Source organism: Babylonia areolata, chromosome 11, assembly GCF_041734735.1.
Source record: "Babylonia areolata isolate BAREFJ2019XMU chromosome 11, ASM4173473v1, whole genome shotgun sequence".
Classification (NCBI taxonomy): Eukaryota; Metazoa; Mollusca; class Gastropoda; order Neogastropoda; family Buccinidae; genus Babylonia; species Babylonia areolata.
In genome coordinates this window covers 37,378,430-37,396,588 of record NC_134886.1, presented here as the reverse complement: position 1 = coordinate 37,396,588, position 18,159 = coordinate 37,378,430, and the positions used below count along the sequence as shown (strand labels likewise).

Sequence of the window (18,159 nt, the reverse complement as noted above, 5' to 3'; positions counted from 1 at the left end):
ATAGTAACACTCCACCAATTCCATTTTTGTTACAAAATGAAGACAGGTGTGTAATAACAGATGTTGCCGTGTTTATTTACTATGCTTTTTGTTCCAGAGAGGAACTGATGTGAAGTTTAATAATTTTATTTAAAATGTTAAAATGAAATTACGTGGCAGAGCAATTATGTTTAAGTTCTGTAGAATCTGATTTTTCCTTCATTTTTTTTTTTTTTTCAAATCGTTATCTTTATGTGTACGTGTTCTCATGTGGACAGGCTGGTGGCCTTCGCATTAAACTTCCTGCGTTCCTGCGTTCTCTGTCTCTCTCTGTCTCTCTCTGTCTCTCTCTCTCTGTGCGAGTGTGAATGTGTTCTTTTTATTACTTCTTATAAAGTTCATGATTATTATTATCATTTAGTAGTAGTATTAGTAGTTATTGTTGTGAACAGCTTATGACTACCTGCTCTACATAATTAGAACAAGTTAGTTTAACCATGACTAATATTCCACCGGGGCGCCTCCCTTGCTTGGAAGTTTAACTGCAGAGGCTTGGAAAGCTACATATTCTTGAAAGTAGTACTTACACAAATCAGAAGTGTTTTCCAGGAAAGTTTCTGTGAGAGTGACAAAATCAAAACTGGAAATGTACGTAATAAAATCATGATCTGAGAGTTTTTTCATAAGGCCACTGACATTGTATGACAAAAAGGATAAGCTTTCTGTTGGTAGGAGCCGGCCATTGTCCTAGGTGTGTGTCTTGTTCTGGGTTGTTCCGGGGCTTCTCACGGAGGCTCTGTCTTCACGCCCTGTACGTTTGATGGGATGTCCGTTTGGGCGACTGGGCTGTCGGCTGTCAGGTCCCTGGCTGCTCTGCCTCTGGTGACGATCGCCATGACCAGGGGTGCTTTTCATCCCGGCAGAAACGAAGCTTTCCGTGATCTGGAGCTGCTTCCCCCTGCCCTGCTGCGTGTGCGGCAACCATCGCCTGGGTTGAGAGGCGTCTCTTCATTCTCCATCGCCACGTGCTGATCTGTCACTGGGGTACTGGTAGCGCCCCTGACAGGAGGTGCATTGACCTGCTGAGGGACCCTCCACCCGTTTCTAGGGGCTGGTTCTCCAAGTCCATGCCATGGGAGCTGACGCTGAACGGTTGTTTCACCAGCGTCTCGCTGTCGTCCAGAGTATCTGGTGTCGGGGTGTATACATGAACTCCATAGCCCTGTGTTGCACCGTGATCAGGGGTCGGATGTGCTTCCCTGCAGCAGGGCTGTTCGGGTGATGAAGGTGTCATGGGAGGGGCCACCGTGGCGTTGCTTGCTGGCTGTTCAGGTACTTCTGCACTGGCCAATACGTCAGGACAGGTGTTGGGGGCAGCGGACAGTGGTGTCTCAACATGGCCTTTTCCCGAACCCTCCACGTTAGTGAAGTCAGGAGGTTTCCGGGGATCGAGATTGGCAGGCTGGGCGGACAAGTTTGTGGATGAGGGGGAAGCGGGTATAGAGGGGATAGGGGGGATAAAAGGAAACCTTTGAAACTGGGAGGTGTGAGGGATAGAGTGAGAGAGAGAGAGAGAGAGAGAGAGAGAGAGAGAGAGATGAAAAAACTTGATTACTCAAGGATATAGACTTTAGGCATTGCCAATTCTTCCAATCTGTCCCTGTGACAACAATAACATTAATAATAGCAACAAGAAGAAGAAGAACACACACAATGTACCTATCATATTGGTCTCTTTTTGTTTTTACTTTGCAGAATTAGCCAGAGGCTGACACTCTCGTTGCCATGTCTTTTTTGTGAGGTTTTTTGTTTCAGTGCGCGCCAAGTGCGTGTTGCTCACAAGACCTCCGTTTAACGACTCATCCGAATGACCAGACGCTCAGATTTTTCAGTCAAACCTGGGAGAAAGGGCGAAAGCGGGATTCAAACCGAGACCCTCACGGATTTTTTTGTATTGGCAGATGAGCGTCTTAACCAGTCTGCCACCCTCTATGAGGGCAGGATAAGATAGACCACAGGATTCAGGACAGTTTTTGTTTCTGTATTTGATGATGGATGATGATGAGGACAATGACGATGTAGCCACAGATGTCTGTCAATTCAAGTTCTGGGACAACGTGACAAATCTATACTCTTCACTTCCTTTCAGAAGATGTAAAGTTGACAGAATGAAAACAGTTTCTTGCTAAAATAGCGTTGAAAATGTATCTGTCTCATTGTTTCACACTTACGCTGCAGCGTGCTTTAAATACAATTCATCATCGAAAATGGCCATGAAAAATAGATTAAGCTAGGAAAAAACTGAAAAACAACAAACAAATGGAACAAACCTGAGAGGACAAACATCGGTAATTCCGCCCCCTTTTCTCGAGCAAATGAAATAAGTACAAAAAGACATATTAGATAAACAGTGGCGACAGAGAGAAAAGTTAATCATCCCGTTGTTTGCATTGAAGCGTTTGCTGTTGTTTTGTGCCTGTCCTCTGCTGTTCATTCAATACGCGCTGTCTTTTTTTTTTTTTTTTTTTTTAATCCTCCTGCCTTTTTCTTTTTTTCTTTTTCGGGTCTTGATTAAGTGTGTTCTTTTTCCATTATGCACCACTTTATTCTTCGTGGAACGGTACTCTCATAAGAGAAGCAAGTTTAGGACAATCCAGAGTTTTAACACAGGGGCACAGTACAAAAAAAACAACCTTGGGGAATACATAGCGTTCTCTGTCTGTCTGTCTCTCTCTTTCTCTCTCTGTCTTTGTCTCTGTGTGTCTCTGTCTGTCTGTCTGTCTGTCTGTTTGTCTGTCTCTCTCTCTCTCTCTCTCTCTCTCCCGCTCTCATGTTTAAAACTGATATCATAGAGAGTACTGTAATATGCTGACGTGAAAAAGTTACCCCCTTGTCAAAACACCTTTGCTGTGACAATGACAATAAAACATTTCAAGTTCAAGCTCAAGCTCAAGCTCTCTCTCTCTCTCTCTCTCTCTCTCTCTCTCACACACACACACACACACACACACACACACACACACACACACACACACCACACACACACACACACACACACACAACACACACACACACACACATAGAGCCAATCAATCCATATTGAACATAACATTATGCCAGAGGACCATTATTCTGCATCAATGAATCTAATCGATAAACAAGTAAACAAAATAAAAAAAAAAAAAATAAAATAAACGCAGCATTTCACAAAACACTAGAACAGCAGCACTAGCAACAAGTCAGTTCGGCCCGCACCCCCCCACCCCCAACCCCCCACAACAACCCACCCCCATCCCCCCTTCACCCCCCCCCACCCCCCCAACACCTCCATGCCTCCACAAAATCATCCTCTCCATGATGAACAAACGAAGGTTTGCCACCACCATCACCACCACCATCATCACCCTTCCGCCCACTCTCCCCCCCCCCCATATCCTCCGGGCCCCAAGGGGAATGATGCATGGACGGGGGATGTCTCGCGGCCTATCATGCGCTCACTCCTGTCTCCACTAATGGTGCAAGCCTAATCCTCTCCACACCCACACCCCTGACCCCCCCCCCCCCCATGCCTCCCCCCCCCCACACACACACCTTTTCCCTCGACCCCACCCCCCCTTCTCCCCTTCCCTTCCCACAACCACGGAGACAAAAGATTGTTATTAGACCCTTCCTGTTTACAACCACCACCCCCCACCCCCATCCCTCCGCACCCACCCACCCCCCACCCCCCCAACACCTCCATGCCTCCACAAAATCATCCTCTCCATGATGAACAAACGAAGGTTTGCCACCACCACCACCACCACCACCACCATCATCACCACCACCATCATCACCCTTCCGCCCGCACCTCCACCCCCCCACCCCCCACCCCCCCAACACCTCCATGCCTCCACAAAATCATCCTCTCCATGATGAACAAACGAAGGTTTGCCACCACCACCACCACCACCATCACCACCATCATCACCATCACCACCACCATCACCACCACCACCACCATCATCACCCTTCCGCCCACTCTCCCCCCCCCCCCCCCCCCCCCCCCATCCTCCGGGCCCCAAGGGGAATGATGCATGGACGGGGATGTCTCGCGGCCTATCATGCACTCACTCCTGTCTCCACTAATGGTGCAAGCCTAATCCTCTCCACACACCCCCCCTGACCCCACCACCCCCCATGCCCTCCCCCCACCCCCACCCCACACCCCACACACACACCTTTTCCTTCGACCCCACCCCCCTTCTCCCCTTCCCTTCCCACAACCACGGAGACAAAAGATTGTTATTAGACCCTTCCTGTTTACAAGCGCCCCTCTCTCCCATTCTCTCCCTCTCTCTCTGTCAACGGCTGAACAGTTTCTGCAACTACTGACCCCTCTCCCACACATAATCCTTTCTTTCCCACCCCCCCCCTTCCCCCCGGACCCCCATCCCCCCACCCCAGCCCCACCACTGCCCACGAGCTTGAAGCTCATGCTTGCTTCATGCGTCTTCCTTGGGGCTGTAACAGGCTCCTTGCTTTGTCTGTTGTGTCCCTTGTGGTTGGCCGCACGTGGCGATCGCCGAGGGAGAAAGGCGTGTCACGACAACCAACAACACACAATACACACAACGAACGGCAAACAAAGAACAAAGAACTTAACGCACCAAAATCAAAAAGGGAGCACAAAATGTGTGTGTGTGTGTGTGTGTGTGTGTGTGTGTGTGTGTGTGTGTGTGTGTGTGTGTGTGTGTGTGTGTGTGTGGGTGGGTGGGTGTTGGTGGGTGTGGGTGTTTATCATTTTGAAATCTGAATGGTGCAACATATTCTTTGAAGACAGAAAGGACACCTTACTTTAAATCTCCATGGCCGGGGGGTGGGGGTGGGGGGTCCACCACTGAGATCAACAGGGACACAGAGAGAGAGAGAGAGAGAGTGTGTGTGTGTGTGTGTGTGTATGTGTGTGTGACTGAGGGGATGGGGGTGTAGGAAGGCGGAAAGTGGGGAATGGGGTGGGTGGGGGAAATGGTGCTGCTCCAATGAAGCAGTGTCCTTGTTTTCATCCACTAATTTGTTTGGTGCTGGTTTGCTAGTTCCTTGGAAACAAAACCCAAACGCACCGCCTTTTTGTTCCTCATATAAAACAGTAAATCGGAAGAAAGTGTTAACAGTAGTAGTAGCAGTAGTAATATTTATCAGTATTATCATTTATTTATTTATCTATCTTTTAATACTAATCTTTTAAACAGGACAGTCAATCTCCGCGAATGCAGCGCCCACCCCCTACCCCCGGCTTTTTTTTTTTTTTTTTTTTCGACAGAAAAAGGAGTGACCTGGGCCTGCGATCATGCCATATGGAAATGTCATGCCTGAGAGCTTTACTGGGGTCTACGAGTTCGAATCTTATCTGGGCGCTGCCAAGAAATGGACAAGATGATGGGGGGGCAGGGAGGGGGGGGGAAGGGGGTGGGGAAGGGGGGGTGGGGGGGGGTCACTCCAGTTTCAGTTACACCAGGAGGCGTCACTTGTGTTCGGGACAATTCCATCCATACACGCTGTACAACACCTGCTGGGCAGATGCCGGACAGCAGCATAAGCCAACGCACTCAAGCTCCTCTCTGTCCCACTCAGTGTTGTTGTCTGCTGCCCACGTCTTACGCTGTCTGCCTCGTTTCCTTTTCCATGCACTATTCCCTGAAGAATGAGGGGGTGGGTGGTGGTGGTGGTGGGGGGGGTGGGGGCGGTGTTGGGGGTAGAGAGCCGTAAAACATCTTCCCGGCTCTGTGCTTTCTTTATACCCGCCCCCCCCCCCCCCCCACCCCTCCTTCCACCTCCCTCACGCATACACACACACACACACACACACACACACAACAAAAAACAAACAAACAAAAAACCAACACCGCTCCACCCACTGAATATATAAATTATGTCTCTTAATAAATCAGACACCAACGAACCTGTTGAACTTCTTTTCCATTTCTTGAAAAACACACTCTTTTTCTTCTTTTTCCCCTTTTTTTATTAGAAAGATAAAACAAATGCAACAGGAAAAGAAAAAAAAGAAAGAAAGAAAGAACAAGGAAAGAAAGAGCAGCCAAGGCAGCCACACACAGAGAAAGAAACTAGCATTGGAAAGAAAGAAACTAGAAAAAAAAGGACAGTAAGAAACAACGACAGAAAGACCAGAATTAAAACGATGTAAACCGATCTCGAACTGTTGTAGAACTGTCTCAGAGCCCATCACTTCCACAGAACTAATCAGCCATCCCAGTGTCTCTAACTGTCACCATAACAATTCCTTCGTGTCTAAAAACAGAAGGCTTCAGGCCAACTTGCAAGAAATACTATACTTGGTATGTCCACCCCCACACAAAGCTTTCCATTTCTGTTTTCAAGCTCTTCAAATGACCGCAACAAAACAACAGCACCGGGGCCTTCTCATGCGGCATATAGTTATCAGTTTGTTTACGAGTCACAAAAAAAAAACCCATCAGCAGCGGTAATTGCGTACACGGCAGCTCCTTACCTTTGATAGACGCACATTATTTTGTTCCGCTTCTTCCTGATTTTTCTATGGCGTGTCGTGTTTTCTATTCAGGTGACGTTCGAACCAAGAAAAGATTTTTTTTTTAAGATGCGAGATGTTTGAGGCTTTCCCATGCCCCAGTTATCGACATTTTTCCATTTCTTATTCTGGAAGCGAGATTAGTTCAGAAACAAAACAAATAACAACAACAACAACAAAAATACCTCAGAAAGATGCTCATCTTTCAACAGTGCGGCTAAAGAGGTTTTGGCCTAGAGGTAACGCGTCCGCCTAGAAAGCGAGCGAACCTGAGCGAACAGGTGCGCGCGTATGTGTGTGTGTGTGTGTGTGTGTGTGTGAATCAGAGCGGATCTTTTCAACAGAACTTTGCAAGAGATCAACAATCTTGCCCTGGGTTCTTTTTCAGTGCGCCAAATGCGTGCTGCACACGGAACCTCGGTTTATCGTTTCATCCCAGTTATAGACGCTCCGTTTAACTCTCTCCATACGAACGGCGAAAGAGACGACGTTAACAGGGTTTCACTCCAATTACCACCATCAAAATATTGCAAGCGGAAGGCTCTTGTACTGAAGAGGTGAATGTTGACAAAGAATACCACAATTCTGACGACGGAAGCTAAAGGTTGGGTCATTGAGACACCCACTGGACATCCGAGGGGTCCGTGTAGAGGAGAAGAGAGGACTGGCCGTACTGAGTGAGTTAATCGTCCAGTCAAAACTGGGAGAAAGGGCCAGAGTGGGAATCGAACCCAGACCCTCGCGGACACTGCATTGGCAGATACGCTGCACGTTAAGGAGCCCATGGCAACAAATAGGTTGTGTGCCTGGTAAAAAAAAAAAAAAAAATCTGTAGAAAAATCCACTTTGATAAGAAAACATACACTTGAAGGAAGAAAAAAATAAAGGTGGCGCTCTTGTTGTAGCGATGCAGTCTCCCTGGGAATAGCAGACCGAAGTTCACCAGATAAATCTGTTGTGACAAAACGCAATACAATACAAATCCAGTATGATAAGCAGAACTGTGCAATCAACAACCATCTACCTGAAGATCTAGTCATCAGCCCCATCCACATGTAATATGCAGCTTCTGTTCAAACGTGTGTGTGTGTGTGTGTGTGTGTGTGTGTGTGTGTGTGTGTGTGTGTGTGTGTGTGTGTGTGTGCGTGATAGACAAACCGAAGTCCTGTATGCAGCACGCACTTTGCGCACTGAAAAAGAACCCACGGCAAAATTCTGCAGAAGAAATCTACTGTGATAGGTGCACAAATACATATGCATGCACCCAAGGCCTGACTAAGCGCGTTGTGTTATGCTGCTGGTCAGGCATCTGCCTGAAAGATGTGGTGTAGCGTGTATGGGTTTTTCTGAAAGCAGTGACGTCTCCAGGCATTACGTTTCATTTTCTGGTCAGGCTGTTTTCTGTCTCAATTATGTCTTTACTTCGCCTTGCTTACTTGCTATCAAAACGGATTATCCCGCATGCTAAGCGTTCCCTTCAGAAAGAACCAGACAATTTGAGAAGAAAAAAAACAACACAGAAATGGCCAAAAACAATTTATCAGCGAAACGAATGTCCACACACACACACACACACACACACACACGTACGTGTGTGTGTGTGTGTGTGTGTGTGTGTGTGTGTGTGTGTGTGAGAGAGAGAGAGAGAGAGAGAGAGAGAGAGAGAGAGAGAGAGAGAGAGCTTCTAAAATTGTTCTCATTGTTAACATCCGAACATAATTTTTTTTAAGAAGAAAAAGAAAACAAATTAACACACAAACGACGTTCACACCACCGAAATAGCAACGTGACACTTATTTGCATATGACATGGGAAACCTCCACAGGGGCCTTAGAGTAAGAGGGTGTGTGTGTGTGTGGGGGGGGGGAGGCTTACAGGATTTTTAATGACAATATCCAGATGCCTGACCACGTGTCTGTCTGTCTTTGTGGAGCTCTGTCTGTCCCTCCGTCATCCAAGCCGATGCGAGTCAAGTTCCAAATGGACACTCTACCCAGTTTTCACATCTCTTCTCTACTCCCTTTTGTCACGTTTGAAGTGAGTCTCTTGAGTAATTAAGGAATTACAACTAATTAACGTTTCGGTGTGGTGTCCTTTCATCAGACCTTTGAGGCAAGCGTTCTTTAAACACATGCACGCACACACACACACACACACACACACACACACACACACACACACACACACACACACACACACACACACACAAGAATCAAAGAGAATTAATTTTGATCCTTTGATCCACGTTCCAGCATGGAGAATAGACAGTGGCAACATTCGCATTTCTTAAGCATGAGAAAACATTAAAAATCAACTAAGCCAATTCTTTTGGTGATTTAACGAGCAATGAAGAGCTTCTAATAGTAATTCTAAAGCATGAAAATCGGTGATAAAGAAACGAACTCGATACACAATGACCTTTCCATTCTCTATAATATTATGTCCTAAATTTTAACACACACACACACACGCACACATGCACATGCACATACACACACACGCGCGCACACACACACACGCGCGCGTGCGCGCGCACACACACACACACACATACATGCGTAGATATGTATATATATATATATATGTGTGTGTGTGTGTGTGTGTGTGTGTGTGTGTGTGTGTAAGTGTGTGTGTGTAAATATATATATATATATATATATATATTGTCTGTGTATGTCTTTGTATACACAAGTGTACGCACACACAGAAAAGTGCACGTTAGCATAATAATAATAATAATAATAATGGATACTTATATAGCACACTATCCAGAAATCTGCTCTAGGTGCTTTACAAAAACGCTTTTGTTAACATAATACATCATATCTATGTTACATACACACACCAAAATGTGACTACACACACACACACACACACACACACACACACACACACACACACACACACACACACACACACACGCTGCATACATACATATACATTTTAACATACATGTGTATCTAACAGCTACCCTAACACATACGTACACATAGGCAGGCACAAACTTACATAAACACACGCACACACAATACACATTCATACATATGAATGTAGTTATGTACACATACATATGTATACACACATAGTCAAGCACAGCTAACGCAAAGGAAGTGGACCTGCCACAATTGAACTTATTGCTGAGGGAAAAGGTGAGTTTTGAGACGAGATTTAAAAGATGCGAAGGAATCAGAATGACGGAGGTTATCAGGGAGCTTGTTCCACGTCTTTGGCGATTGAAAAGAAAACGATCTGTGCATCTCATATGCATGTATGAATGTGCACATTTACACACGCGACAGTTTATCAGTGCACAGTGTGCGTGCGTGTGTGTGTGTGTGTTTACATATTTTGTGCGTTTGCGAACGTGCGAATGTATATATATGTGTGTGTGAGTGTGTACATACATTTAAGTGTATTTGTGTTTGTTTGTGTATGTGTGTTTGTGTGCGCGCGCGCGAGCCGAGCGCACGTGAATGTGAAAGTTATGCGATCATGTCTGTGTGTGTGTCATGTGACTGTGCCGGGAAAGGGAAGGTGGAGGGTGTGAGAGAGGTGGGTGGTGTCAGCGCCGCTCAGAAAACAAGATCCTAACCTCGAACCATCAACCCCGTCTGTGACCACCTGTAAAACAGGTACCCGAAAGATTGCCACTTCGCCGTGTTGGGGGTTTGGGGGGAGTGGGGAAGGGGTGGCGCGGTGGGAGGGGGTTAAGAAGGGGCTTGCGTCCCTCGGGGATTCTTAGGGCTATACCGGCGGGAGCTTGTGATGATGCTGGAAGGTCCGCCCAAGCCGGACAGGTCGAAGGGCTGAGGTCGAACATCTTGCGACCCACCGGACCTCCGAGTCGGGGGGGTGGGGGGGGGGGGCAAAGGACTAACAGCACAGACCCGTAAAAAAACAAAGCAAAAAAAAACCCAATGAAACTCAATAACAAATGATAAAATGATGTTAACTTATTTTTCCACATGCCTTGATTCAGTAAATGAAAAGTTGTATGCTTTTTCTTGTATGGGTGATTCATTCCATAATTGCTATTGATTACAATGATATAGTTATGGAATGCTGGGTATTGGTCTTGGTTATGACTTCCATCTGTTATTGTTAATGTTGACTGTATTCAGATTAAAAAAAAATCTTTTTATGTATTTTTTTTCTTTTCCATCTATTCTGAATTGTCATATTAAATTTATATACAAAATAAAACGGTGGTCGACCCAAGAAAGTCCGGGAAAACACGAAAAAAAAACCCATATATCGGGTGTCCAAAAAAAAGTGAACCACTTTTTGACAAGTATTTTCTCAGTGATAGAGAAACCGATTTCATTGAAAATTTTCACACAGTAACCTTCGGGTATCGTCAACAGGTCTGCAAAATATCTAAAAGTTCGGACGCAAATTATGCGAGTATTGTCAAATTCAAAACAGCATGTCAAAAAAAAATCTCTCTCTATATATATACAGAATACAAAATTGAAAATTACAAGAACAGCAAAAGAAACCGCCCAAACCATCAAAGGGACGACAGTCTCATCATATGAAAATGTTATTTCTCCATCTATCTGTATGGGTGATTTTTTTTTTTTTTTTTAAACGGGAAACAGGTACAGAAACAGCCAAAATCATCAAAGAGACGACAGTCCAGTCTCATCATAATTACGAAAATGTTATTTCTCCATCTATCTGAATGGGGTGACATGAATTCCATTCAATCAAACTCAGACTCTCCGCCAGACCACATAGAGCGTCACCAAGGCTGACTGACAGAACACGCCTTCCCCCCCCCCCCCCACCCCCCCCCCCACCCCCCACCCCTCCCCCAAAAAACAAAAAAAAAACACGAACAAAACGAAACTACCTCCAACAAAAGCAACAACCGAAAACAAAAGAGAGAAAAAATAAACCTTATATGTATATCGCCTACCTGGGGAGAAGAGAAACATGATAGAAGAAACCCCGGTCCCTCCCGACTGCAGTCGATGAAATGAAGAGAGTGTGTATTCAATAAACAAAAGTTGTTTGGGTTTTTTGTTGTTGTTGTTTTTTTTTTCAAACTTTGTTTGTCGATTCTGCATATGACAATTTGTTTTGTTTCATCCGCATAAAGTATTAAATTAATTAATTCATGAATCGAATCACAAACATCACAGCACGCCATTGAGTCAGCAACGACTCAGAGGATATCAATATTCACAACTGCTGAAATATAACTGCGTGACTGTGTTGTTCTCCAGTATGGGAAAAAAGGCGATTAATGGATCAATAAATAAGTAAATAGATTAATAAACAAAAATATATAAATTTGTATTTGTATTTATATTTCTTTTTATCACAACAGATTTCTCTGTTTGAAATTCGGGCTGCTCTCCCCAGGGATAGCGCGTCGCTACACTACAGCGCCACCCTTTTTTTGTATTTTTTTCCTGCATAGTTTTTTTCCTGGATTTTTCTACAGAATTTTGCCAGGAACAACCCTTTTGGTGCCGTGGGTTCTTTTACGTACGCTAAGTGCATGTTGCACATGGGACCTCGGGTTATCGTCTCATCCGAATGACTGGTGTCCAGACCACCACTCAAGGTCTAGTGGAGGGGGAGAAAATATCGGCGGCCGAGCCGTGATTCGAACCAGCGCGCTCAGATTCTCTCGCTTCCTATGCGGACGCGTTACCTCTTGGCCATCACTCCAAATGAATAAATGAATATGAATGAACGAATAAACACACGTACAAGCAATAGAAACATAGATAATGGGAAAATTATATTGAGATTCAAAGCATAAATGAAATGGAGGAAAATTGTTAATGTGCAATAAGTCCCACCTACCCACCCATCCACCTACCTACCAACCTACCTACTTACTTACATACATCCCTACCTACCCACATACTAACCTACCTACTTACCTTCCTACCTATCCACCTACCTGCCTTCTTACCTTCTAACCTACATACTTACCTTCTTACCTACCCACCTACCTACCCATCTACCTACCTAATTACCTTCCTACCTGCCATCCACCTACCTACATATCTAACTAAACAAATAACCATCTAACTAGCTACGTACCTCTCTACCTACCTATACATCTACCAACCTACCTACCAACCTACCTACCTACCTACCTACTAACTAACTAATTGAATAGCCAACTAACTGGTTACGTACCTGTCTACCTACCTACATATCTACTAACCTACCTACCTACCTAACTAACTGACTAAATAACCAACCAACTAGTTACCTACCTGTCTACCCAACTAACAAATCTCCAGCCAAGCGAAAAAGATGCAGCAAAGTAGAGGACACCGAAGCAAAAACCAGACGAAGGAAGGAGTCACCGTTACACGCACGATACCAGACAAAGCGACTGTTAGTTAACCCACACAGTACGGCCAGTCCTCTCTTCTCCTCTACACAGACCCCTCGGATGTCCAGTGGGTGTCTGAACGACCCAAACTTTAGCTTCCGTCGTCAGAATTGTGGTATTCTTTGTCAACATTCACGTCTTCAGTATAAGAGCCTTCCGCTTGCAATATTTTGATGATGGTAATTGGGGTGAAACGCTGTTAACGTCGTCTCTTTCGCCGTTCGTATGGAAAGAGTTAACCGTTCTCGCAAATCCAGCGATTCCTCTCACTCCACGAGAAAGCATGGAACTGCGTGAAAAGCGTGGACGTTCCCCTCCCGCTGCTTTCTCTCGAGAGATTGCGAGGAAACGTGGGAAGGGGACGATCACACTGTCTCACAATAATCCACGCTTTCTCGTAAAGTGAGAGAAAGCGAAAGGGCGCCTCTCTCCCTCCTTGTTCTTCATTAATTATTGGGGCGGTCTGGATAAAAAAAAATCCACAAATCTACACATGCTTTGCTCTGTTTATGGCACAAACAGTATCATCGTACAAAGTAGTGGGGCAAACTGATTACTTGAAGAAGAAGGAGGAGGAGGAGGAGAAGAAGAAGGAGGAGGAGGAGAAGAAGAAGGAGGAGGAGGAGGAGAAGAAGAAGGAGGAGGAGGAGAAGAAGAAGGAGGAGGAGGAGAAGAAGAAGGAGGAGGAGGAGAAGAAGAAGAAGGAGGAAGAGGAGGAGAAGAAGAAGGAGGAGGAGAAGAAGAAGGAAGAGAGGAGGAAGAAGGAGAAGAGGAAGAAGGAGGAGGAGGAGAGGGAGAAGAAGGAGGAGGAGAAGAAGAAGGAGGAGGAGGAGGAGGGAGAGGAGGAGGAGAAGAGGAAGAAGGAAGAGGAGAAGAAGAAGGAGGAGGAGAAGAGGAAGAATGAGGAGGAGGAGACGGAGAAGAAGAAGGAGGAGGAGGAGAAGCAGAAGGAGGAGGAGGAGAAGAAGAAGAAGTAGGAGGAGGAGGAGAAGAAGGAGGAGGAGAGGAAGAAGGAGGAGGAGAGGGAGAAGAAGGAGGAGATGGGGAGGAGGAGAAGAGGAAGAAGAAGGAGGAGGGAGAGGAGGAGGAGAAGAGGAAGAAGGAAGAGGAGAAGAAGAAGAAGGAGGAGGAGGAGGAGAGGAAGAAGGAGGAGGAGGAGACGGAGAAGAAGAAGGAGGAGGAGGAGAAGAAGAAGGAGGAGGAGGAGGGGAGGAGGAGGAGAAGGAGGAGGAGGAGAAGAAGAAGAAGGAGGAGAAGAGGAAGGAGGAGAAGAGGAAGGAGGAGGAGGAGGAGAGGGAGAAGAAGAAGAAGGAGGAGGAGAAGAAGAAGGAGGAGGAGGAGAAGAAGAGGAAGGAGGAGGAGGAGAGGGAGAAGAAGGAGGAGAGGAGGAGGAGAAGAAGAGGAAGAAGAAGAAGGAGGGGGAGGAGAAAATCGACTGATTGATTGAATCTCTAATGGGTAAAGAATTAGGCGCAGTAAAGGCCTTTTTACAATACTGCCCATTTAACTACACAAAACATGAAAATAAAGAACGACACAAAACATGGAAATAAAGAAATAAAATGAAATAAATAAAATAATTAGACCGACGAATAAGAATAGTAACTGTAATAGTCTATTAAAGGTAACAAAGCGATGAAAAGAACAATTGGTACATTATCATGTACGTACGTACTTATTTGTATTTGTATTTGTTTTGTTTTTTTTATCACAACAGATTTCTCTGTGTGAAATTCGGGCTGCTCTCCCCAGGGAGAGCGCGTCGCTACACTACAGCGCCACCCTTTTTTTTTTTCTTTTTGCATTTTTTCCTGCGTGCAGTTTTATTTGTTTTTCCTATCGAAGTGGATTTTTCTACAGAATTTTGCCAGGACAACCCTTTTGTTGCCGTGGGTTCTTTTACGTGCGTTAAGTGCATGCTGCACACACACACACACACACACACACACACACACACACACACACACACACAAATTATAAAACAAGCAAAAGACATACGTACACATTCACGCCCACACACTCAAACACACACGAATACACACACGCACTTACTGTTCATTTGCTAGCACGATCACACATACATTCAATTTTTCATTCATCATGGCATGGTAGCTAGTGGACTGAGTACAAGCAAGCATTTGCAAAAGACCGCGAGTAGGTTAATCAAAAGTATCGAATAGAAATATTCTTATGTTAGTTTTAAAGAGAGATATGGCTGGAATTTGACATGTCTTTGGAAGTATGTTCCATTCTATGCTTCCATTAAATGAGAGACTCATCTTAAATACATCAGTTTTAGGCTTTGGGACAATAGCTCTGTCTGATTTACGTTGGAACTGGAAACAAAATAATGATTTTAAATATTGTGGGCATGCGTTATGAACAATCTTATGCATAAGAATCAATGTGCTACATCTAACAAGTAGATGAACAGGTAATATTTGAAGTTCTTTGTACATATTGTGCACAGAGCCGCCTGTTGTATTTACATGGCTAATCATATTAATGGCACGGTTTTGTGAAGAAGAAGGAAAAAGAAGAAGAAGAAGAAAGACAGTTTTAAGGAAAAAAGACAAGGCGAATATACCATATAGGAAGTTCTCTGTGCTTATTTTTCTGTGCCTGTAATTTACATTTGTGTAAGCAGACATGAAAACTTACTCAGGAACGTTCGCATGGAGTGGTGTAAGTCTTTGTTCTGTTTGAAAGAGCGAAAGTGTCAGATCTTTTTTTATTTTTTTATTCCAAATATTAACCACCCCTGGTGTCAGTTTGCTTCTGTTTTGAAGACAACAACAACAACAAGAAAAAACAAACAAATAATACGGCTTTATGTTTGTTTATCGGGCTCTTGTGCCGTGCACGGCACAGAACACGCTGACCAGTCTTCAAGAAATGTTTTGCTGTTGTTGTTGTAGTTGCTGTTGATGTTGTTTCTTTTTTTTTCTTTTCTTTTTTTTTTTCTTTTTTTTTTAAAGGTTGGTGCGTTTCTCGGGATATTGGCTCGTTCTCTTTGAGACTATGTCAGATTACAGACAGAACAAACGTGGCATTTACGAAGTTTCCGGGTTTGCTTTTTTTAAATTTTTTATTTTATTTTAAATTCACTTCTGTGTGTGTGTGTGTGTGTGTGTGTGTGTGTGTGTGTGTGTGTGTGTGTGTGTGTGTGTGTGTTTGTGTCTGTGTGTGTATGATTCTCTCTCTTTTTTATCTCTCTCTCTATTTCTGCATCTCTTCCACCTTCCATCCTCCCTCCCCTCACTCCCCTCTCTCTCTCTCTCTCTCTCTCTCTCTCTCTCACACACACACACACACACACACACACACACAGACACTATCTCCCACTCTCTGTTATGCATGCGTGTAAATGACTGGTGTGAAAGCGCTTAGATTTGTCTCTGCACAAGATTCAGCGCTATATAAATACTATTATTATTATTATTAGTGTGTGTGTGTGTGTGTGTGTGTGTGTGTGTGTGTGTGTGTGTGTGTGTGTGTGTGTGTGTGTGTGTGTGTGTGTGTGTGTGTGTGTGTATGATCGAGCGCATACGTCTGTTTCTCGAACTTGATAGAGAACACCACAAAAAAAACCGTATCAATGTATATCATATACATAGAAACTTGAAAGAAACCCAGCAAACAACAACAACAACAGGACCCAGTGTTTAAAAGAACAGAGAAAGACCGCAACGAAACTGAGAAACACATCCCACATAGTGGGGGAGGTGTGGGGGGGGGGGGGCGAGGGGGGTGATAATTCACTTTTCTTTCTGCCCTCAACGTTTATCTGCTATGCATCCACCACCATCACCACCTCACCCTCTCTACCCCACCACCTTCGGTGATATTGGTTAGTTTGTGTCAGAAAGGGCAAGTGTTTTAATAAAAACCTTTTTTTTAAAAAAACACCCTCCTTATTGTGGTTATTGAAGGCTTTTTTTTTTTTCTTTTTTTTTTTTTAGTTTTATTTTTGCTTTTCTTTTTTATTTCCCGTGAACGTGTAATCAATGAGTTTAGCGCTTGAGAAGGAATAGCTCAAAATGGACTGGCAGGGCAGATCACAAGACTGATCAAATAGGGCAAGTTTTGCAGTAAAAAAGGCAGTAAAAAAAAAAAAAAAAAAAAAAAAAAACCCTAAAAAAAGCAATTAAAAAAAAAGCGAACCTCTGGGTTTTTTTTCATGTTTAGCGAATGCTTGATCAGCTGTCGGTGATGATTTTATCAGAGGTGAAGGAATGACTTAAAACATATTGGTGGGGTGGGGTGGGAGTCGGCAGTGCAAGGGGATAGGTGTGTGTGTGTGTGTGTGTGTGTGTGTGTGTGTGTGTGTCTGTGTGTGCTGGCATCCAGACTGGAACCGAGGACACTTGGTCTCCTGACTGCATCGTATTAATCGTGGTATCATCAGTCTCCCCCCGTGGGGTAAGAGGTATTGATTATCAGGACGTGCTGATATCAGATCATGTGTATTATGCTGTGATGTGTGAATAGCTCTGCTGACCGAAACGTGTGGCTGTCTGCTTCAGTTTTCCCGCAAGAAAAGGAGAGAGATGATAGATAATGGCAATGTGTGTGGGTGAGGGTGAGGGGGCGTTTGTGTGGAGAGGGGGGGGTTTGGGGGTTGGAGTGTGGGCAGTGTGAAAGGATAGGGCTGTGTGTGTGTGTGTGTGTGTGTGTGTGTGTGTACCTAAACACATGTGTACGCACACATACACAGTGAGAGAAATATAGCGTTACAGATACATAGACAGAGTGACACATAGAGAGACAGAAACACACACACATACACACACACACACACACACACACACACACACACACACACTCGCTCACTCACTCACTCACGAGAAAGAGAGAGTGAATTGAACACTGAAATGTTTAATGCCATTAGCTGCAGAGCTCTAGTGTTATAGTTGGTACAAATCATTTAGTACAGTTATAGGTTTTACAAAGTAGATAAAATGGAACAGAAAGGAAAAACATAACTGAAGCAGAATAAACTACTAAGGGATAAGCGACACTTTGGTACTTTGTCGTTAGCTTAAAAAGTCCATGTGGCAAGGAGGTACTGAGAGAGACACGGAGACAGAGACAGAGACAGAGAGAGAGATAAACCCGATACTGTTATAGCCAAGAGATGTCTATGGAAACCTGTCAATGTAATAAATTTGCCAGAGTTGCTTTCCATGAGCGATCTTCCCAGCGCAAAGGGTTTTTTTTGGGGGGGGGGAGGGGGGGGGGTTCAGCTTTGAGAAAATCCCTGAAT

At 44.5% G+C, this 18,159-nt stretch overlaps 1 protein-coding gene across 1 annotated transcript in view; it reads right to left on the bottom strand.

Annotated features, from left to right (window-relative positions):
* Positions 1 to 1,015: 1,015 nt before the first annotated feature.
* Positions 1,016 to 18,159, bottom strand: part of LOC143287238 (H(+)/Cl(-) exchange transporter 6-like) — an 82,902-nt gene continuing 65,758 nt past the window's right edge. The window contains exon 23 of the mRNA XM_076595183.1: positions 1,016 to 1,441. Within this exon, the coding sequence (XP_076451298.1) occupies positions 1,016 to 1,441 (426 nt within the window). The remainder of the gene's footprint in view (positions 1,442 to 18,159) is intronic.